Source organism: Schistocerca americana, chromosome 7, assembly GCF_021461395.2.
Source record: "Schistocerca americana isolate TAMUIC-IGC-003095 chromosome 7, iqSchAmer2.1, whole genome shotgun sequence".
In the NCBI taxonomy this organism is placed as follows: Eukaryota; Metazoa; Arthropoda; class Insecta; order Orthoptera; family Acrididae; genus Schistocerca; species Schistocerca americana.
Window position 1 is genome coordinate 66,519,540 of NC_060125.1, and position 23,568 is coordinate 66,543,107.

General features: G+C 41.2%; 2 protein-coding genes across 2 annotated transcripts in view; one reads left to right on the forward strand and one right to left on the reverse strand.

Moving 5' to 3' along the window:
* Window positions 1-12,839, forward strand: part of LOC124622704 (myrosinase 1-like) — a 109,646-nt gene extending 96,807 nt beyond the window's left edge. The window contains exons 9-11 of the mRNA XM_047148494.1: window positions 200-337; window positions 11,508-11,614; window positions 12,701-12,839. Coding sequence (XP_047004450.1) covers window positions 200-337; window positions 11,508-11,614; window positions 12,701-12,839 — 384 coding nt within the window. The remainder of the gene's footprint in view (window positions 1-199; window positions 338-11,507; window positions 11,615-12,700) is intronic.
* Window positions 12,840-22,965: 10,126 nt separating this feature from the next.
* The window catches only part of LOC124622418 (myrosinase 1-like), a 43,566-nt gene continuing 42,963 nt past the window's right edge, over window positions 22,966-23,568 (reverse strand). Inside the window, exon 11 of the mRNA XM_047148111.1 lies at window positions 22,966-23,172. Within this exon, the coding sequence (XP_047004067.1) occupies window positions 23,034-23,172 (139 nt within the window). The 3' untranslated portion in view covers window positions 22,966-23,033. The remainder of the gene's footprint in view (window positions 23,173-23,568) is intronic.

Below are 23,568 nucleotides of genomic sequence, written 5' to 3' on the forward strand. Positions count from 1 at the left end.
ATCGTCATGAGGAGTAAAGCAGACACTGGTGACGATGGCGCAAACACCCGAATAAAGCTCGTGGTTTTTAATCGAAGTGACGCTGGTTGTGAGCCGAGAGGACCTTTCGATCAGGTGCGCCACCACGGAACGCTCCGAGGACACAGGTTTTCTGGACATTGACATTTGGATTACGCTTTTCGTATTTTTCATGTTTCAGGTCGTTCCGTGGGGCTTGCGCAGTCTGCTGAACTGGATCAACAACGAATACGACGTCAGAGGAGGGATCTTTGTAACAGGGAACGGTTTTCCAGACGCAGGAGAGCTAGAGGACAGTGGTCGGCAGGAGTACTACAGGGTAAGCGTGAAGGAGAAAAATACCATTGTCAGTGCCGCGGGTGAGTAGAGAGCTTGTGCGCTGAGACACTTCATTCGCTGTGACAACGCAGTGTTCACTGGTAAAGAGGAAACGTAAAGTGATTTCTGTATTCTAAATACAGATTTAACGTCAACATGTGCAATGACATTCATTGTGAAAAGGTAGGTGCTTAAGAGCTTATCAATCTCGTATATTAAACATAACGGTAAGGGTGTTTTCTGTTTTCTCATTATTTAAGGAAGTTTACGGATACCTCAATATAGGGAGTGAAAAGAAGGTTGTCATTAGACGGACGGTCAATTCCACAGGAGAAACATGAAATCTGTATGTGGAGCTATGCAGATATACAGCTGAAATTATTTAATGAAGTGACATTAATCGTAAATCAAGAGCAACAGATATGAGAATGAATCTAGCTCGTTCAGTATAACAGTAGATTAAATTAACATGCTCTCCATATCATCTGGTATGTGCCCACCTGCGTACGTCATTTAACAATGTTACAGCGATTAGGCTGGTGTAGCTCTGGCTGTTCTATTATATATAGTCCAGCAACGGGGTTATCAACAGTATTCGCGGTGTCAGTTCATGAATTTAGACTCTGCCAAACAGTCTATGAATCATGAATCTAGCATCCTAGTACGTATTTGTGTCTTAGTTAATGAAAAGTTTCATTTCCAGAACGAATTTTTCCAGAACGTTTGTGAAGTTTAGATATGAGATACTGCGTATATAAAGCTGTGACGACGGGTCTTGAGTCGTGCTAGGGCAGCTCAGTCAGTGCCCGGAGAAGGAAAAAATGTCGGGTTCGGTTCCCAGTTCGACACATAGTTTTAATCTGCCAGAAGCTTCGAAATTGTCGTTATTTATACGAGTTCACTCGAAAGGAACTACGATACTGACTCATGCATAAGACACAAAAGATGACTTTCACTCTTTTAAGACGAGTCCGTGATAATGTTACAAACTTTCAGGGATGATGGGTAAAAATTGCAATTTGAGGTAAGGGACCCTGGTCTGGAAATCATCGAGTGAAAAGTTATTAGCGAAAATCATTCTGGTACCTCTGTAATTGGTACCGGCAATGTTGCCGTTACGATTGTAGTGTAGAGGTAGTGTAGAGGTGGTGGTATGGACCAAAACAAGAAAAAAAGTCTACATATACATTTATACTCCGCAAGCCACCCAACGGAGTGTGGCGGAGGGCACTTTACGTGCCACTGTCATTACCTCCCTTTCCTGTTCCAGTCGCGTATGGTTCGCGGGAAGAACGACTGTCTGAAAGCCTCCGTGCGCGCTCTAATCTCTCTAATTTTACATTCGTGATCTCCTCGGGAGGTATAAGTAGGGGGAAGCAATAAATTCGATACCTCATCCAGAAACGCACCCTCTCGAAACCTGGCGAGCAAGCTACACCGCGATGCAGAGCGCCTCTCTTGCAGAGTCTGCCACTTGAGTTTATTAAACATCTCCGTAACGCTATCACGCTTACCAAATAACCCTGTGACGAAACGCGCCGCTCTTCTTTGGATCTTCTCTATCTCCTCTGTCAACACGACCTAGTACGGATCCCACACTGATGAGCAGTACTCAAGTGTAGGTCGAACGAGTGTTTTGTAAGCCACCTCCTTTGTTGATGGACTACATTTTCTAAGGACTCTCCCAATGAATCTCAACCTGGCACCCGCCTTACCAACATTTAATATTATATGATCATTCCACTTCAAATCGTTCCGTACGCATACTCCCAGATATTTTACAGAAGTAACTGCTACCAGTGTCTGTTCTGCTGTCTTATAATCATACAATAAAGGATCCTTCTTTCTATGTATTTGCAATACATTATATTTGTCTATGTTAAGGGTCAGTTGCCACTCCCTGCACCAAGTGCCTATCCGCTGCAGATCTTCCTGCATTTCGCTACAATTTTCTAATGCTTCTCTGTATACTACAGCGTCACCCGCGAAAAGCCGCATGGAACTTCCGACACTATCTACTAGGTCATTTATATATATTGTGAAAAGCAATGGTCCCATAATACTACCCTGTGGCACGCCAGATGTTACTTTAACGTCTGCAGACGTCTGTCCATTAAGAACAACATGCTGTGTGAACATGGGGTCTAAAATGTATACCTCAAGAGCTATGGGCACTTCTTCAGTAGAATAGATGCGCTGTATAGCAGATGCTCATGGCCCTTGTGGTATGCTCTTTACATCTACATCTACATCTATACTCCGCGAGCCACCTTACGGTGTGTGGCGGAGGGTACTTATTGTACCAATATCTGATCCCCCCTTCCCTGTTCCATTCACGAATTGTGCGTGGGAAGAACGACTGCTTGTAAGTCTCCGTATTTGCTCTAATTTCTCGGATCTTTTCGTTGTGATCATTACGCGAGATATATGTGGGTGGTAGTAATATGTTGCCCATCTCTTCCCGGAATGTGCTCTCTCGTAATTTCGATAATAAGCCTCTCCGTATTGCGTAACGCCTTTCTTGAAGTGTCCGCCACTGGAGCTTGTTCAGCATCTCCGTAACGCTCTCGCGCTGACTAAATGTCCTCATGACGAATCGCGCTGCTTTTCGCTGGATCATGTCTATCTCTTCTATTAATCCAACCTGGTAAGGGTCCCATACTGATGATCAATACTCAAGAATCGGACGAACAAGCGTTTTCTAAGCTACTTCTTTCGTCGATGAGTCACATTTTCTTAGAATTCTTCCTATGAATCTCAACCTGGCGCCTGCTTTTCCCACTATTTGTTTTATGTGATCATTCCACTTCAGATCGCTCCGGATAGTAACTCCTAAGTATTTTACGGTCGTTACCGCTTCCAATGATTTACCACCTATGGCATAATCGTACTGGAATGGATTTCTGCCCCTATGTATGCGCATTATATTACATTTATCTACGTTTAGGGAAAGCTGCCAGCTGTCGCACCATGCATTAATCCTCTGCAGGTCCTCCTGGAGTACGTACGAGTCTTCTGATGTTGCTACTTTCTTGTAGACAACCGTGTCATCTGCAAATAGCCTCACGGAGCTACCGATGTTGTCAACTAAGTCATTTATGTATATTGTAAACAATAAAGGTCCTATCACGCTTCCCTGCGGTACTCCCGAAATTACCTCTACATCTGCAGATTTTGAACCGTTAAGAATGACATGTTGTGTTCTTTCTTCTAGGAAATCCTGAATCCAATCACAAACCTGGTCCGATATTCCGTAAGCTCGTATTTTTTTCACTAAACGTAAGTGCGGAACCGTATCAAATGCCTTCCTGAAGTCCAGGAATACGGCATCAATCTGCTCGCCAGTGTCTACGGCACTGTGAATTTCTTGGGCAAATAGGGCGAGCTGAGTTTCACATGATCTCTGTTTGCGGAATCCATGTTGGTTATGATGAAGGAGATTTGTATTATCTAAGAACGTCATAATACGAGAACACAAAACATGTTCCATTATTCTACAACAGATTGACGTAGGCGAAATAGGCCTATACTTATTCGCATCTGATTTATGACCCTTCTTGAAAATGGGAACGACCTGCGCTTTCTTCCAGTCGCTAGGTACTTTACGTTCTTCCAGCGATCTACGATAAATTGCTGATAGAAAGGGGGCAAGTTCTTTAGCATAATCACTGTAGAATCTTAAGGGTATCTCGTCTGGTCCGGATGCTTTTCCGCTACTAAGTGATAGCAGTTGTTTTTCAATTCCGATATCGTTTATTTCAATATTTTCCATTTTGGCGTCCGTGCGACGGCTGAAGTCAGGGACCGTGTTACGATTTTCCGCAGTGAAACAGTTTCGGAACACTGAATTCAGTATTTCTGCCTTTCTTCGGTCGTCCTCTGTTTCGGTGCCATCGTGGTCAACGAGTGACTGAATAGGGGATTTAGATCCGCTTACCGATTTTACATATGACCAAAACTTTTTAGGGTTCTTGTTTAGATTGTTTGCCAATGTTTTATGTTCGAATTCGTTGAATGCTTCTCTCATTGCTCTCTTTACGCTCTTTTTCGCTTCGTTCAGCTTTTCCTTATCAGCTATGATTCGACTACTCTTAAACCTATGATGAAGCTTTCTTTGTTTCCGTAGTACCTTTCGTACATGATTGTTATACCACGGTGGATCTTTCCCCTCGCTTTGGACCTTAGTCGGTACGAACGCATCTAAGGCGTACTGGACGATGTTTCTGAATTTTTTCCATTTTTGTTCCACATCCTCTTCCTCAGAAATGAACGTTTGATTGTGGTCACTCAGATATTCTGCGATTTGTGCCCTATCACTCTTGTTAAGCAAATATATTTTCCTTCCTTTCTTGGCATTTCTTATTACACTTGTAGTCATTGATGCAACCACTGACTTATGATCACTGATACCCTCTTCTACATTCACGGAGTCGAAAAGTTCCGGTCTATTTGTTGCTATGAGGTCTAAAACGTTAGCTTCACGAGTTGGTTCTCTAACTATCTGCTCGAAGTAATTCTCGGACAAGGCAGTCAGGATAATGTCACAAGAGTCTCTGTCCCTGGCTCCAGTTCTGATTGTGTGACTATCCCATTCTATACCTGGTAGATTGAAGTCTCCCCCTATTACAATAGTATGATCACGAAACTTCTTCACGACGTTCTGCAGGTTCTCTCTGAGGCGCTCAACTACTACGGTTGCTGATGCAGGTGGTCTATAGAAGCATCCGACTATCATATCTGACCCACCTTTGATACTTAACTTAACCCAGATTATTTCACATTCGCATTCGCTAATAACTTCACTGGATATTATTGAATTCTTTACTGCTATAAATACTCCTCCACCATTGGCGTTTATCCTATCCTTGCGGTATATATTCCATTCTGTGTCTAGGATTTCGTTACTGTTCACTTCCGGTTTTAACCAACTTTCCGTTCCTAATACTATATGCGCACTATTTCCTTCAATAAGAGATACTAATTCAGGAACCTTGCCCTGGATACTCCTGCAGTTTACCAATATTACGTTAACTTTTCCTAGTTTTGGTCTCTGAGGACGGACGTTCTTTATCAACGATGATAATGTCCTCTCTGGTAAGCCGTCAGGTATTTTATCGTTTCGCCCAAGGGGGGGCCCCTCTAACCTAAAAAACCCCCGTGTGCACGCCACACGTACTCTGCTACCCTAGTAACTGCTTCCGGTGTGTAGTGCACGCCTGACCTGTCTAGGGGGGCCCTACAGTTCTCCACCCAATAACGGAGGTCGATGAATTTGCAACCATTATAGTCGCAGAGTCGTCTGAGCCTCTGGTTTAGACCCTCCACACGGCTCCAAACCAGAGGACCGCGATCGACTCTGGGCACTATGCTGCAGATATTAAGCTCAGCTTGCACTCCGCGTGCGATGCTGGTTGTCTTCACCAAATCAGCCAGCCGCCGGAAGGAACCAAGGATGGCCTCAGAACCCAAGCGGCAGGCGTCATTCGTTCCGACATGTGCTACTATCTGCAGCCGGTCACACCCAGTGCGTTCAATAGCTGTCGGAAGGGCCTCCTCCACATTACGGACGAGACCCCCCGGCAAGCACACCGAGTGCACACTGGCATTCTTCCCCGACCTACCCGCTATTTTCCTGAGGGGCTCCATAACCCGCCTAACGTTGGAGCTCCCTATAACTAATAGGCCCGCCCTCTGTGACTGTCGGGACCTTGCCGGAGAATCGGCCACTGGCCCAACAGGCGAGGCATCCTGTGGTGGCTCGGAAACGATGTCATCACCACTAGGAAGCACCCCGTACCTGTTGGAAAGGGGTAAGGCAGCTGCCACGCGGCCAGATCCCACCTTTGCCTTTTGGCCAGGCACGCGCGAGCCCACCACTGTCCGCCATTCACCCTGGAGTGATGGCTGACCGGTAAGATGCTCACTGCCGGAAGACGCAGCGACATCAGGGGTTCCATGTGATTCCAAGGCCACCGAAGTAGGCATAGGTCTCACCACAGTTGCCCCAACGCCACTACGAGCCGACGCCTGCGCCTCGAGCTCGATGAGCCTAACAGACAAAGCCTCCACCTGCCCCCGAAGAGTGGCCAATTCTCCTTGCGTCCGCTCACAACAACCACAGTCCCTACACATGACTATGTTTACCCTACTCTATACGGTGACAAATTCCCAAGATAATCTTCTGATGAGCTACTCTGATAATCAAGAAACACTCACTGAAATACGAGACGCGAAAACTACGCTAGGTTTTCCCAGAAAAAGTATTTAAAAGCTAAGCGCAGCAAATAAGTACAAAAACGCTTTATACAAACAGTACTCGCTGCTGCTGGTGCTCTCGCTCTGGCTGTCACAAGACAACTGCTGATTCAAGTGACTAGTGGCTAACGGCCGCGAAACAAACAAAAGACGGTTTTAGGGCGCTTTCTGTTCTAAACGATCAAGAAAACACTAAGAAATCTAACACGAAAACTACGTAAAGTTTTATCAAGAACTGTTAGTTACTATGCAGAGCAGATAAACACAAATAGAATCCCTTCCTTAGTGGAAGGTCGTAAACAAAATGCAAAATAAACGCTTTATACAAACAGTACTCGCTGCTGCTGGTGCTCTCGCTCTGGCTGTCACAAGACAACTGCTGATTCAAGTGACTAGTGGCTAACGGCCGCGAAACAAACAAAAGACGGTTTTAGGGCGCTTTCTGTTCTAAACGATCAAGAAAACACTAAGAAATCTACGTAAAGTTTTATCAAGAACTGTTAGTTACTATGCAGAGCAGATAAACACAAATAGAATCCCTTCCTTAGTGGAAGGTCGTAAACAAAATGCAAAATAAACGCTTTATACAAACAGTACTCGCTGCTGCTGGTGCTCTCGCTCTGGCTGTCACAAGAGCCCATATTTACTGAACATTTTTTTCCTTTCTGTGATTCATACTATAACCTCTGAAAGTTATCTACCCAGGAGGAACGATAAGTATTCGGGGATATGACAGGAACGACCGAAGCAAAATATGGAGACCAAAGTGAGTGTAGTAGAAGAGACGTGTTTCGAAGTATCGAATGTGTCAAGTACTCATAGCTAATCACAGGTGTTGTCCTCAGTGGCATGGAGTAACGAAACGAAAAGGAAAGTTAGTTCAGTTTTTAACACCCCGTCGACAACGAGGATATTAGAAGCGGAGCGCAAGCTCGCATTAAGACAGGATCGGCAAGAAAAGTCCATGTACTTTCAAAGACAATTCATAAGCGATGCAGGTAAAACTTAGATCTGGATGGTCGGACCGAATTCTAAACAGTCTCCTGAAAGTGAGCGCAGTGTTAGAACCACTGCGCCGTCTCGCTCGGTATGAAAGGAAACCAGGATGAATCGCTGTTTCTAGGATTCCGATAAGATTTTTCACTCAGTGGTACATCGAGACGTCTTAAGGCAACTGAGACAGCTAACTACGTTTGCCTCAGCTTCTGTATCGTCTCCATTTACTTTGTCGTTGACGGGACATTAAACACTAGACTTCCCATTTTTTAACCAGGTTTGCGACTGGTTCGAAAATATCGTGCTGCGCGCAAGTCACTTCTTTACGCCAGACGGTGGGTTGCCCACGGGCATTGGCGTAATATTAGGTGTGGGCCCGCGGAGAGTGACAGGATCTTTGTTGTTTGTGTTATACAGGCTTGGCAAAATTAAACCGGCTCGGAAAATATTAATAAGACTGACTTCAAACTGATTCTTGTTAAAGAAAAGGAGAACTGCCCATAACCTAAAATACGGTGATTTCGATGCACCAATCGGTTTCTGTTACCTGTCACCGCATGCGCGTCACCCGTTTCCTGTGCACCAAGCATTTAACTGTATTACATATGAGTGACATGCAGCATTATCTGTCAGAAACTCCCAACATAGTTTGAAGAGCTGATGCACAATCTCAACACTGTTGTTTGGTGCGCAGTGTCTGTCGTTCGTAACGTAAGAAGATACTTTGAACGAACTCTTAGAGCTAAGAGGTATGTCCAGGAACTGCTTAATCCATAAGTGAATTAGCTGACAAAAGATGAGCGGCTGTGTGGATCTTTTAAGCAATACTTAACAACGACACACACCCTTGACAATCTCTTCACGAGTGCGTGAGGTGTTCCGTGAGGAGAGGTCAGTCTGGGGCAGCGAAGTCTCCTGGCCACCCAGTTCGCCTGATCTCTCTTCTTGTGATTTTTACCTGTGAGCCAAATTGAAGGGTCGCGTTCAATACTCAGGCACTTTGAGAGCTGCGGCAGAACACTAGAAACAATATTGCTGCTATTCTATAGAGCTGCTAGGCATGTCACATAGTTCGATAAATCGAACACAGCGCTGCAGCGACGTAATAAGCGCGGATATTGTTATACATGGTACATTAATATGAGCACACATCATTGTGTAGGTTGTTTTTCTCTGCATCGAACAGTCTTCCCACAAACACATCACAGACTTTACGACCTAATATTTTCTGCACGGTCGTAACTGCACCACTGAGTGGAATACACCTGCCGATATAGACTAACTGTGTTGCGTCCACGCGTCCACACTATACCTCTTGACCTGCTGCTTGAGGGAAAACAACCATTAATGGCTTGCTCTTGTCACACATACTTAGAGATACTAATAAATCTAAAAACAGACGACTTATTATAGTTATGATCATTTGACTGCAAAAATATCGTAGATACTGATGTAATGTTATTCAGTGCGCCGTCCTCAGTATAGAAATGTCTTCACTTGTACCGTTTACACCCTGTATTTGGGCCATTTTGTTTTCTCCTTCCTGCAGAAGACTGGGTTACTAGATTTTTGTTAATTACAATTCAGGTCATTCGCAGATGATAAATTTATTTACGAAGACATTCTATCCCATAATAATTGAAGTAATGTCCCTCTAGATCAATCTGGTGGCAAAGCTACCAACTTTATCGCAATGTAGAGAAATGCAAAATAGTGCACTTCGCAGAACGTAAAAAAGGAGTGGTATCCTTTGGCTGTCGGGTTAATGAGTTACACCTGTATAAAATCACATAGGTCAAGGCAGGAGCTGACAGAGAGTGCCGAATCAAGTTCAGGCATCTCACAGAAGAACAGACTGAGATTTGACTGGCACGTTGGCGGTCGGGCAATAACACGTTGTCCAAGAATATATGTAGCGCAACATGCTTAACGGGGAACAGATTGATGACAGAAGTCAGGCGGGAGTGGAAGACAGATGGATAAGCAAAAAAGGTGCAAGACTGGTTCGTTCAGTTGTAGGAGTAAAGTGGAACGTCATGCTGCACTGAACGAGAAACAAGATCAAGATCACGGAAGCAGAACGACGAGGAATGGGCGACTGAAGAGACATTAGGAGGGAAGAAAATGTACTGAACAAAGCCAAATAAATATTAAACAGGAGGTGGAACGCCAATAGAGGCGCGGTTGTGTTATGCAAAGCACATGGTAGGAATCGATTCGTTGGTGGGATACTGGGAAACTGCAATTTGTCTCTAACGGAGACTGCACACTGAACACTTGTATGGGACATACTAGATTACTGCTCAAGTACGTGGATCATATGTCAGCTCAAACTATTAGGGGTCTTGGGGCCTATACAAAGAACCGTCAATCGGACTTTTACAAGCTAGTGTGAGTGGCGACAGAGCGGAACAGAAGTGCTGAAATATTTCAAGTTGCAGGCAGTCGAAGAGAGACGGGATACACACTTTAAGGACTTGCTCGTATAATATCAAACGACTGAAAGCAAATCTGTCTTTTTAACTAACTTTATGTGTAGATTTCAAAACTGTTTTTAGTTTGCTTCTATGACGTACAGTTTTTTCATAATGAAATGAAGTTTATTTTATTTTTGACTATATGAATTTTATTAGGGCAGCAAGCTGAACACATGAAAGTGCCCTGCTTTTTATATGAATGTGATCACTGGAAAAATAGAAAGTATTGGACTGCAAAGATTTGGCCAAATCGGAAACATTTTGTTCCTGGTGCTACAATCAGAAACCGCTAATAGGCCAAAAAAAAAAAAAAAATGCTTCCGCAAATGCATGTGAAATTGGATCTGATGAAGCAGTTCGCAGGGGTTCTTCCATATGATAGACCCTGCTTTAAATAGCTTTCTATGAAATTTCCCCTCATTAGTCAAGAAAAACTGAAAGCTGTCCTTTTTGGGTTAGTCCTCAAAGCACAGATTGATTAAAGGCCTCAAATTTGAGAACATGATGAATATTACAGAAAAAGGTGCAATGACGTCCATCAAGCCTGTTACAGAAAAATTTCTGGGGAACATAACATCCAGATCATAAGAAAAGTGCAAAAAAAAAGTTGGAAAATTTCATGTATTTGGATTGTAACATGAGCATAAAGGTCGACTTCTTGCACACACATACCGACTATTCTCCCTAAAATCTGGGAAATTATAGTGATAAGCAAGGAGACCGCTTCCGCCAGGGCGTTAAGAAGATGGAGAAGAGATACCAGGGAAGACGGTATAAAAGCATGGTGGCCAGTTATTGCTGGATGTTGTGAAGGAACAGTAAAGATGAATGTTATGTGAGAAGACAAAATTTAAAAAAATTGAGAAACTTTGAAGATTAAATGTAACAGAGTACCCATTATGTTGTTAGATAATTGTTAATGTGGTATTTTTAATGTGAGCCTGTAGACAGAAAACAATAGTTGTAAAAATGTGTAACTGATTGCAATTTTAATATTTGTGTCTCTGTTACTTAAATCTAAAAATATGAGACATTATTTTGCAAAAGATCCTTACGTGACAGAACAAAATGAAAACTATTTTCTGAATTAGAACCAATTCTAGAATACCTATTTTTTAGAAATAATCTAAATAAATGTTAAAATTGCAGGACTATATATTTATTGAGTGCGGAGATATTGTAACCTAAACACTGGAGTGAAAATGTGTATCTGTTCGCTCTTTATCTTAGTAAATTGTCGATGGTCAGATAGAAAACAATGACTAACACAAACAGTGACTGAACCGATTGCGACAAATATCAATTTCTTTTGGGGTGCCAGTCACACTCACATTCATCGCAGTTTGTATTTTGATAGTAGTAACGGTACATTTACAAATTTATTTAAATGGAATTCACTCACCGGCCATTACACGCTATGCTAACTAGGAACACTTTGCGCAGGCTTACCTGGCGGAGATACTGAATGCCATTCATGAAGATGGTATCAACTTGATTGGTTACACAGGATGGAGCCTGCTTGACGGTTTCGAGTGGATTAGAGGATACACGTAAGTATAATAAATTATTACATTCTCTTCGTGTTATAGTCACTTCCTGAGTGGTGCTGTGAAAACTTTGGGTTTGCTGTTAACTACTGACAAATATGTGAAAACCATAACAGAACAATCTGACAGAAATGGTAACTACACTTACTATCGGATCGAGGACACTGAAAAGGTGTTAGTTATGATCAAATTTTACCTGTGAAATACTACTTAGGAAATATGTATGACCGAGATAAAAACGAAACAATGCTAATAAGAATAACATATCTGAAAAGCTAGAACAAACATCAGAGTAAATTAAGATAAACGGCATAATCAGATAATTTATAATGATAATTTGGTGGTGATAAGTAAATTAGCGAAAATAAGGGCCTTCTCGGCGAATTTCACTGATGATAATTTCTGACACTGATGATAGTTGCTCACTCTGACGATAATTTCACTACTTATCAGCCGACTCTTAAAGCAACAGTCCGACAAATTCCTTAATCGTTTTCTTCCAGCGAAATTTTTCATATCAATGCTGTTGCTCGCTTTACTGGTCCAGTTAATTTTACTGGTAAATGTGTGTGAAGCACGAAACGTTTCGTAAGGTACTGGAAGAAATGAGAAAGAAAGAAAGCATCAAAGACAGAAAAATGTCTCAAATGAAAACATCAGGCATTAACAACATTCTAGAAATCGAATGATGCAATGTGGTTCGATGACTGTAGCCATTCGCCAATGTGTGTAAAATCTCCTAAATTAACATGAGCTTTTTGATTCTGCTGACAATGAACTATGAATTTCGAAACAGTTAACCGCAACTGTAGTGAAAGACTGTACCTCCTTTTCGCGCGGATGGTTACTCATATGGACAACCGTAAAACGTTTTTTTGTAGAAACTGAAACAGGCCTTATTGAGTAGTGTCTTAGGAATCTACTGTGGTCTATACAACAACGCTACGCCTACGACGTGATCAACTAAAACTGAAACAGCTTTCTCGTCTGTGAAACTTTGGCAGTCTTCTGAAAGTGTTTCTTGTAGATATTTTGAACATAAATACGTTACGCAGTTTTTCATTTTTTTATTTTTGTTATTTTTTGCAGTGTGAAATATGGCTTTTATCAAGTGGACTTCAGTGATCAGAATAGGACCCGAACACCGAAGCCGTCAGCAACCATGTTTCAAGAGATCGTGGCGACACGACAGCTTCCTAACCGCGCTGCAAAGCCAGCCTTCACGTAGCGTCCTTTGTGGAATACTTAGACCGTGGAGAACTTCTCACTTTGTCAACTGCGGATACTTCTGACGATATAGAGCACCAGAAACTTAGAAGACTCTATGCTCTTTTATTTTTGTGTATTATATGCATTCCAAGAATGACTGTCCACTAATGCAAACAAAAATACAATGTTATAAGTTCTCTGTTCTACTCCCCACACCTTTGAAATTTAATTACGATACTGTGTTTTAGTATGAAACTGGTTTCTGGTAAGGAAATAGAATCAAGACAAAAACTCTAATTTTGTGTCTGCTGTGTTGAACAGTTTTCAGTTACTTCAACACATACGTGGTGTGTAATTAAACAGCGATGCATAGCTCTTTAAAAAAATTACAATTATTGGGTTCTGTAGCTTCAGATCTTAAAGGGAACTTGAGACACTTGTTACATGATAGGTCATGAAATAAAAAGAAAGTGAGTGAGGCTAATATAACGTTAACCAGTTTCCAATTAATATTGCATCAACCAGAATGCACCACTACCGTGAGTACTATTCTTGGACGTGTAATGGCTTAGCTGCTGTTCTTAAACAGCTGTAAATCTCTGTGACAGCTTTCTAACAAATGGAAGCTGCTTCGAATGAGTTTGCTAGGTAAATGACGTGTTACAGAGATAGGAGAGGTATCTGAAATACTATCCTCTCAAATGGATGCTCTCTGCCATGCAGGTAGTACAGAATTTATCACCACTCATCCACTTTACTGGTGGTCGGTCTGGGCGTCCTGTACAGGGAAGATGGGGACCAGGGATAGTTCAGGGTCTTACATGTATCCTCGTAATCAACAGGTTTGAGGCGGTGTATTCCACTGCCACAGACTTCACGTGTTGTGAAGCTTGGCGTGGCAAGTGTTAGGGGGAATGAAGAACAAAATGACAGTGGTATCTTCATCGTCAGCAATTGAGACTTATGGCGAAAAAGATACCGCTTACGGGAACGGCAGCAAGGAGTGGCAAGAATCCCTCTGTGTGTATGATTAGCTAGCTCATTACACATGTCAAAGAGGCTGTTACGTCAACCATTTAGCACGTGCAGAAATAAACGATGCCTGTCGTCTGGAGTCCAAGATCGTATTTGATCAATTCCAACGACTGGCAGAGGTAGTTGAGAAGGCCAAACTTGATCATGGGTTTTCAACGAAGTTCACAGTTTACAGCATTGTCCCAAGAAGTGATCGAGGACCTCTGGTTTCTAGCCGGGCAGAAGGCCTAACCAAAGATCGACAAGCTAGCCTGTCACTTACTGGACGTGCGCCATGGAATTGAGAACTGTAGCACCCTACTAAATGTTTGAGGTGTGCTACACGTCAGACGCTGCCACCTACGTGGTGATCTGTGTGTGGGGTTTACACAAGGTTTTTCACCCAATCCAGATAATGGTAAGTCGTACTGGAAAACTAATCATCCAACAGTCAGTTTCGATATGCAGTTTTGTAAGTGGTGAGTGTTACAAAATATTCCCAAAACATTAATAAATGCCTTCTCTTAAACCTATACAAATATTTCGGAAGTCCATTTGTGCTTGAAATGTATTAAATCTCTCGCAAACAAATAAACTCGACCTCTTTGAAGATGTCCTCGTGGAAATTGATATCAGTGACTACTAGCCAGCTGCAGCAACAATGATTACATTTACAAACGGCAACTAAAATGAATAGGAAGTTTTATATGTTCAGTAAACTAGATATAAAAGCATCAGTGGCATATCTGGAAAAGGGACCGAAAACATTAACTTGGGCGGGAGAATGTTCGGGAACTGCAGCGCAGATCTAAAATAATAGTTGACCGTGCACTATTTAGAGATGTACTCGTACCTAGTAGAAAACTGCGGGTTTGGGGCGACGCTCTACGGTATACCGCAATTGTAGAGAAACATCTTTCATTGTATAACAAATGTAAAGCAAGAATAGATCTAGAGATAGGGAGATGCTGAATGAAACACGTTTGGCTTTTAAGATTGTATATATATATACCATCGATCACACAAGAACTGAATTTGAGTGTAGAAAAGCAAAAGCAGAAATGGTGAGAAATGGTGGACTCTGCTTTCAAGTGTTCCTTCTCTGACGAAGACACACGTGTACTGCTCAGTTTACTTCCGGGAACACTACAATAAGAAATGATATTGAAATTAGTGTCAGTGCCGCACAGAAAAGTTATAATCGCTAAAATTAAACAAGGTTTCAGGATTCGATAGAACCTCTGATGTTCAGCACAGAATTTGCACCTGAACTAGATCCCATAAACTACAATATTACTCTGCCTACATCTAACAAAAAAAAGTGGCCAGTGAGTGGAAGAAAACACAGATTACGCCCATTTAGAAGAAGGATGGCAAACGTATAAGTACAATGTGTTTGCATTAGTATTTGTCCGTGAGTTCCACATCAAATTGCCGTGATTAAAGATGCCCTCTTCACTAAGTGAATAAAGTCCAAAGAGGTAATATTTTTAAGCGATCTGACTGTCCTTCAGGTATAATTCGAAACAGGCACACATACTTAGTGCATTTAATTTATTTGGTATCTGAGATGATTTGCTATCGTTAACAGAGCAAGTTTCTTATCACTGAGTCTAATGTTGGGTCCCATATGCGACATGTTGATAAGGTCTTCATTGTGGATTCAGTTATGGCCCATAACATTTGACTGTTTCTGTCACGTAATACATCGTTCACAAAAAAACATTTTATCAGTACACTGTAGTAACTGCTGTATTGGAATTCTCGAAACAGATTTACTTTCTAAAATCTGAAACAAATTATTAAAGTAACAGAAATCCTTTCTGTCCGTACAATGTGTATGATGTGAAGTCGTTATCATCGAACTAAATTTTGAGTTGAGGGCACAAGATCGTTCCTTTTATTATTCCTGTGTAGTACATTAGCACAAGGCGTCATGGTTATTCACTGTCACCTTCATGCAAAGTATATATAAGGGCGTTGTTAGTGTTGTTGCCCCAGATGATAATTAGACGGAGTATTTGTCAGGATTTGTAAGCAGTGGGTCCTCGAGGTATGGCAATACGCGTACACGAGAAGTAAGTTTAATCAGTTTTATTAACAATGGCTGATTTTAAAAAACGCACGTCATGTGCATCCATCATCACTCTGTCTGACATCCTAATTACGGTCATATCGAAAGGCTCCATGGTGAGCTAAGAAAAGAGACATACTCGCGCCTGAGGCCGCGCTAATTAATATGGCGTGCTGTGGACGGCGGCCAGTGGCTTACTCCCTGCGTCGCACTGCGGCCGGACACACGTGTACTGACCAAGCAGATTGTCAGCATTCTAGTTAGGTCGGCTGGCGAACACGTGTTACGTACGATACGGCTGCGTGCAACCCAAAGACCCTTACATTAATTTAATTAAATGGATGAAATGAGCGAATTTTAAACGAAGAAATGAGATTCTCTTTTGATCTGTGATTATTAAAACCCAAAGAATACACATATTTTACATAGAAACAATAAGATTTATATTACATGAGTTATGTGCTACACACATCACTGTCGTAGAAAGACTTGTTCTTCAGAGTAGTGATAGCAAAGATTGACTGTGCCTAATAGACAGATGAAACATAATGTATGGAAGCTGGCAATCTGTAACAGACAACTTTCATCAGACTCGCCTTGAATTTTAGAGCAGATTTGGTAGGTTTTCCATAGAATCAATTTGCAGAGCACGCTCCAGGCTGATCGCTTAAACAAGTCCAGTAGGCAGAAACGTCATTCTCATTCAATAAAATGTGAGAAAACATACTTCTTAAATCATCATAGCATTAAAATAGAGCTTAGGACACAGAGTCCTGATAACTAATAATATATCAGTGCCCAGAATAATTGTTTTTATGAAAATAGTTCCTTTTAAAATAAAAAATCTATTAAAGTGTTCAAACATTTTTCACATAAGAAAACACACGCACAGATATGAAATGCATACTGAATTGAAGTGAATGTATCCATAGATATCAGTCATTCAAGACCACGCAGATCTATTAGCTTGTAATTTAGGTACATACCATTCAACAAATAAAAGTAATCTGCACTCAAGATGTGACCATGATAGGGTCTGAATCGTTATACACTAGTGCAAAAACTGTCCCAAAAATTTCAGATTCAAAAAGTGTAGGAAAACACCTAAAATTTCCAATAAATACGTTTCAAAATTTGATTATGATGTGGTCGAAATAGTCATACCTTAATTCAAGAGTCAGTGTAAGATATTATTTTAGCATATGGCCTCTCTGTGGCCTTGATGTCTGGAACCGCGCGACCGCTACGGTCGCAGGTTCGAATCCTGCCTTGGACATGGATGTGTGTGATGTCCTTAGGTTAGTTAGGTTTAAGTAGTTCTAAGTTCTAGGGGACTGATGACCTCAGATGTTAAGTCCCATAGTGCTCAGAGCCATTTGAACCATTTGTGGCCTTGATGAACACACAAGCTGGTGTGAGCACTCTTGAATAAAATATAGAAATTATATAGAAATTACAAAATTGAAGAAGTGTAGGAAATTATTTTAATACATGGCCTTGTTGTGGGCTTGATGGACACAGAAGCTGGTGTGAGCATCTTCGAACAACACTATGCAATAAAATAAAATTTTTTTCCTGCTACTCGGTTGAAAATATGTTCCTTATGGTAATTCATACGCACTGAATACAGAACTGCAGTCGTATTTGCTCTGGCACATAAGGAAAAAGGGTTACGTACGTGTAAAGCTTATCAAGGGTAATGCTATTAACTATGATGAATTGTGAATGTCAGAAATTTTAGGGAAATTAATGTGAGTACATTGGGATGAAAACATTAAATATCATTATTAAGAAGTGAATTATAAATGTTTATGTACCTCTAAAATGAGTCACGGATCTTAGTTACACAAAGATTGACAATATCTGGGTTTAAAATTGTGTAGAGCTTCTTGCTTTCCGCCTGTGAACATCTTGCTTTCTGCAAGAAACCGACAGTAATCCCCCCATCATGTTCGGATTGAAGCGACCTTGATATCTAGCTTCCGTGGTGGACATCTCCTGGTGGAATCTTTCACGGCTCCCATATCTGCCGGAAAGAAGGTGAAATGTGAATGCAAGAAATGCATCTTTAGTGACATTCGGCAAACGAGGTTCTGGAAGACTGTTAGCAAGTTGTCTACAATTCCTTCATAGATGTTTGGTCTGTAGTTCTCAAGAAAGTTGTGCACCACAAGCACAAATGCGTCCCAGGCTGCTGGTTCTCTTCCCGTGAGCTCCAATCTGAATTGTGGATCTCGAATCAACTTACGTATTTGTGGTCTATCGAAGACTCCTGCTTTCAATTCTTCATCAGTTTTCATCTTTTCAAACTGGACTTTTAGGAGTACTAAAAACCCACGATTTATTTTATTCATCGCTGCAACAAACTGTTTCATAAGACCCAGTTTGAGATGGAGTGGAGGTAGAGAAATCTTATTACGATGCACAAGAGGTACACGTTGAACATTGTGCTGTTCGGCTACAGGTAGATTTCTGGGTGGCCAATTTTTCACTATGTAGTGATTCTTGTCATCCCGACTATTTCACAGGCAAGGAAAGCACATGTGCTTTGTGTATTCAGTGCATTCCAAACAGAAGGGCTACAATCTTCAAATAGCCGCAAATATTACAATAACGCTAAGACTACTTAATCAGCATCAAGAGAGTGTTTATTGTTTCGTACTGGGAGATGAAGAAGCTTACACAGGACAGAGTAGCGTGGAGAGCTGCATCAAACCAGTCTCAGGGCTGAAGACCACAACAACAACAACAGTGCCGATACGGTGTATACAACCGCTGAAATGGTTTCTCCCGTCACGACCAGCCAATTACAACATTGTCATTCGTGGGGATTTCTAGCTTTTTTTTAAAAAAAAAGTACCAGAACAGCAAGGCCATTTTGATTAGTGTTACAAGGCCAGATCAGTCAATCATCCAGACTGTTGCCCATGCAACATTAGTTTATAACACACAAATAACGCAGGGTTAAACTCGTTACAGTGAAACATAGACTTGGTGTATGGCAAGAGCGTTTTTGTTGTTAAACAGCGCATTGCAGAAATTGTTTAATGCTGGATGTTCATGTGGTTTGTTTAAATATTGCACTGAGGTAATTGACAGACGTTAAAATTATCATATGTCTTTGTCATACTGGGATAAAATCGACAAAATTTTAGTGAAGTACCCTGACATTGTAAATAGCAATGAAGGTAGGTGATGTGCTTGGAGCACGTACGTAGCATGAGTATATTTGTTGTTAAATAATAAATTGCAGACATTTCTGTCAGTATTTGTTAAAATACCAACTGTGGAAACGTCGCTTTCTTGAAGAGTGGGAGAAAATCTGGAGAACTGTAGCAAAGAGCCCCAAATCCGTAAACAGTGTCACATGTTGACACGTATGCCAACAATAGTATTGGGTGTGGTACGCTGCTGCAAATTGCGAAAAAGGAAAACGAAATTGCGAATATCAACTGAATTTGCGGTTTCTGCTGCTGCTAATGATCAACTGAGTGCCACATGTAGGCGGACTGTTAATGCGAAACCAATGGGAACGCACTACAGGAGTGGGGGAGTGGAGACCGACATTTTTGGAAAATAAATAATGGCAATAAATGACATTTACGGGCTGCAGCTATAGCAGCTAGCCCTAAATCTCGAAAAATGTAAGAACAAACCTGTAATGCTCGGATGCAGTATCACTAGTGCCCAGCTTGAAACAGTCAAGTCGTTTAAACATCTGGGGGCAACGTTGCAAAGCTATATGAGGTGGAACGAGCGTGTGAAAACTGTGGTAGGGAAGGAAAATGGTCGACTTGCAAAGGAGTCCGTATACAGGACGCTGGTGCAACCTGTTCTTGAGAACTGCTGGAGTGTTTGGTATCCGTACCAGGTCAGATTGCACGAAGACGTCGAAGCAATTCAGAGGAAGGCTGCTAGATTTGTTACCAGCAAGTTCGAACGAAATCAAAGTGTTACGGAGATGGTTCGGGAACTCAAATGGAAATCCCTGGAGGGAAGGCGGCGTTCTTTTCGGGAAACCCTATTGAGAAAATTTAGAGAACCGCCGTTTGAAGATGACTGCCGAACGATTCTGCTGCTGCCAACATACGTCGCGTGTAAGTACCACGAAGATAATTAAAGAGAAATCAGGGCTCATACGAAGGCGTACAGACAGTCGTTGTCCCATCGCTCTGTTTGCGAGTGGAGCAGGAAGGAAATAACAAGTAGTGGTTACAAGATACCCTTCGCCACGCACCGTTCGGAGGCTTGTGGAGTATCTATGTAGATGTGGATGTAAAGAATAATTAGATCCAAAACTAAGAGCCCAAACGAGCGGTTCATTTAAGTTGGGGTCATTAAATTAAGTTAGGACAAGTAATCGGTTTGTTTAAATTAGAGTGAATATTTTATCCCAGAACTCACATACCTCCATTACACTTTGTTGTAATATGTCGTGTTGGGATAATGATTTGATTTGTGGGTCTGTGTCTATTATGATTATTTGCTTGTTTTGTTGATCTGTACTCGTCCGTTTCATATCTAGGTGTAAAAATAAAACAGCCTGGATAACCTCGAAATTTAATGCCTGTTCGGTATTAATTCCCCATGTGAGGAGAAATACCTCCGAATTTCGACGACAGCAGTGTAAAACTTAGTGCGATGTCTAATTAAATAAGCCTAACCTGAAGTCCCTAGAAGTGGAATAGAATAACCTTAAACATGCGCAAAGTAGTATTTTGAACAAATAGTTCAGGAGCCCAATCGAAGTATAAATGGTTGCAAAAATATACTTGAACTCTTAGCAACAAATAATCCTGACGAAATTGGCAACATCTTGACATATACGGGGATTGGTGGCCACAAGATTGTTGCAACTAGACCGAATATCTTTTGGTGACCACAAGATTGTTGCAACTAGACCAAATATCTTAACATCTAAACCAGCCAAAAATAAATACAAAATACACGTATTTAAAAAAGCAGATAAAAATTCTCTTGACGTCATCGTAGGGTCTGTCTACCCTCCTTACAATCTGACTACATAAGCCTAGACCAGACGTGTTTTGGATTCGAAGAAATAGTATCGACGGCAGTTGAGAGATACATTCCAAATAAATTATTAAGGGGTGGTACTGATCTCCTATAGTACACAAAACAGGTCAGGATAATATTGCAAAACGAAAAAAGTGTGCCTAATTTAAAAAAGCGCAAGATCCTCATGATTGGCGAAGTCGTACGAAAGCTCGAAATTTAGAGCGAACTTCAATGCGAGATACTTTTAATAGTTTCCAGAACGAAACTCTGTCTTGAAATTTGACAGAAAACACAAAGAAATTCTGGTCATATGTAGAGTTCACCAGCAGCAAGATGTAATCAATACCTTCACTGCGCGATAACAGTGGTGATGTTATTGGTGACAGCGCAACTAAAAGCATAGTTACAAAACACAGTGTTCCAAAACTCCTTTACAAAAGAAGACGAAGTAAATGTTCCAGAATTAGAATCAAGAACAATGCCGCCATGAGTAACATATAAGTAGATATCCTCGGTGTAGCGAAGCAGCTTAAAACTCTTAAGGATGGCAAGCCTTCCGGTCCAGATTATATACAAGACAGGTTCCTTTCAGAGTATACTGATACAACAGCTCCATGCTTAGCAATCATATACAACCACTCGCTCGTAGAAAGATCCGTAGAGAGTGGAAAGTTGCACATGTCACACCGATACCCAAGAAAGGAGATAGGGGTAATGCTCTGAACTAGAGATCCATATCACTAAAGTCGATTTGCACTAGGATTTTGGGACACATACTGTGCTCGAACATTATAAATCACCTTGAAGAAAACGATTTTTTGGCAAATAGCCAACACAGATTCAGAAAATATCGCTCTCTTGAAACACAACTAACTCTTTATTCTCACGAAGTAATTTTGTGCTATCGACAGGGACGTCAAATTGATTCAATTTTTTTAGATTTACAGAAGGCTTACGGCACCGTTCCTCACAAGCGACTTTTAATTAAATTGCGTGTCTATGGAGTGCCGTCTCACAATCAGTTGTGTGACAGGATCGTGATTTCCCGTCAGAAAGCCATTGAGTAAAACAGAATTAATATCTGGCTGTCCCCAAGGAAGTGTTATAGGTCCTCAGTTGTACCTGATCAACATAAATGATTTATGAGACAGTCTGAGCAGTCCTCTTATATTGTTTGCAGGTGATGCTGTCATTTACAGTCATTTAATGTCACCAGATAATTAAAACGAATTGCAAACTGATTTAGACAAGAAGTCTGAAGTGGCAGTTGGCTGTAAATCAAGACGTGTGAAGTCATCCACATGAGCACTAAAAAGAAACCTCCAAATTTCAATTAGACGATATATATTACAAGTCTAAAAGCTAGAAACTCAACTAAATATTTAGCGATTACAATTGTGAATAACTTAAATTGGTGCGATAACGTAGATAATGTTGTGGCGAAAGCGAATCAAAGACTGATATTTATTTGCAGAACACAGTTCGTCTTTTATTTTTGCGAAATAGGGAGAGTACTACGGATATGGTACACGAATTGGTGTGGCAGTCATTAAAACAAAGGCTTTTCTCGCTATGGGGGTTATCTTCTCATGAAATTTCAATCTCCAACTTTCTCCTCAAAGTGTGAAAATATTTTTTTGGCGTCCATCTTCATATGGAGAAATGACATCATCATAAAATAAGAGAAATCAGAGCCCGCATGGAAATTTTTGAGTTTTTGTTCTTTCCCGCGCGCTTCTCGAGAGTGGAACGGTAGAGAGGTAGCTTACAAGTGGTTCGATGAACCCTCCGTCAAGCGCTTATTTGAGAACTGTTGAGTAATGATGTACATGTAGATATACATGAATAAAAAACTAGATAGCCTCTAAATTATTTATGAAGAGTCACTTGTTTAGGTATCAAGATGCCTTCACGAGTTATCATCTCATTGTTTTTGTCATAATTTGTAATATGGATGATGCAAAGGGGACAAAGGAAAGTAAAAATTAGCTGAGACTTAGGCTAATAGACTCATTAGTACTGAAAGTAAGAGCTTAAACAATTGACAGTGTTAGCCAGAGTCATTTATTTCACCATTACAGACAGTCACGTAAAGTGCTAGCAAAAAGTTCAGACAAGACTGTAGCGGAAGTACTCCTGAGGCACCTCCCTGCTCTCGTAGATCTGCGATATGACACCTGCAGAAGCCTTCGGCGTCCTCGTTCTGTTCGGGCTGTCGAAATCCACCTCGTACAGCCCGAATTTTACTCTGGAAAGAAATAAAATTAGTAAGAACAAGCTACGACACATTCGCGAATAAAAACAGAGATCCGGGAAGTGTAGAATTCCTTTATGTCATTCTGATTGGTGATCAGAATCTTCTTTCTCTCCTTTGATACGGATTATGGTCAGTGGAGACCATTTTCAGATATTTTTAAAACATATCTTAATACGATAAAGCCAGCCAGGGTGTCATCATCAAACATACGAACAAAATCAGCTGAAATAAACGAAAAAATGTAACCTATAGAAATGAAACCTGACGCTACAAAATATCATTTACCACAGATTTGTTAATCAGTATGAGGAAGAGTGTGTAACAACAGAGGAAAGGCAGTTGAAGAGACAACGAGAGGAAATCCAGTCTCCACACGAGACAAAAAGA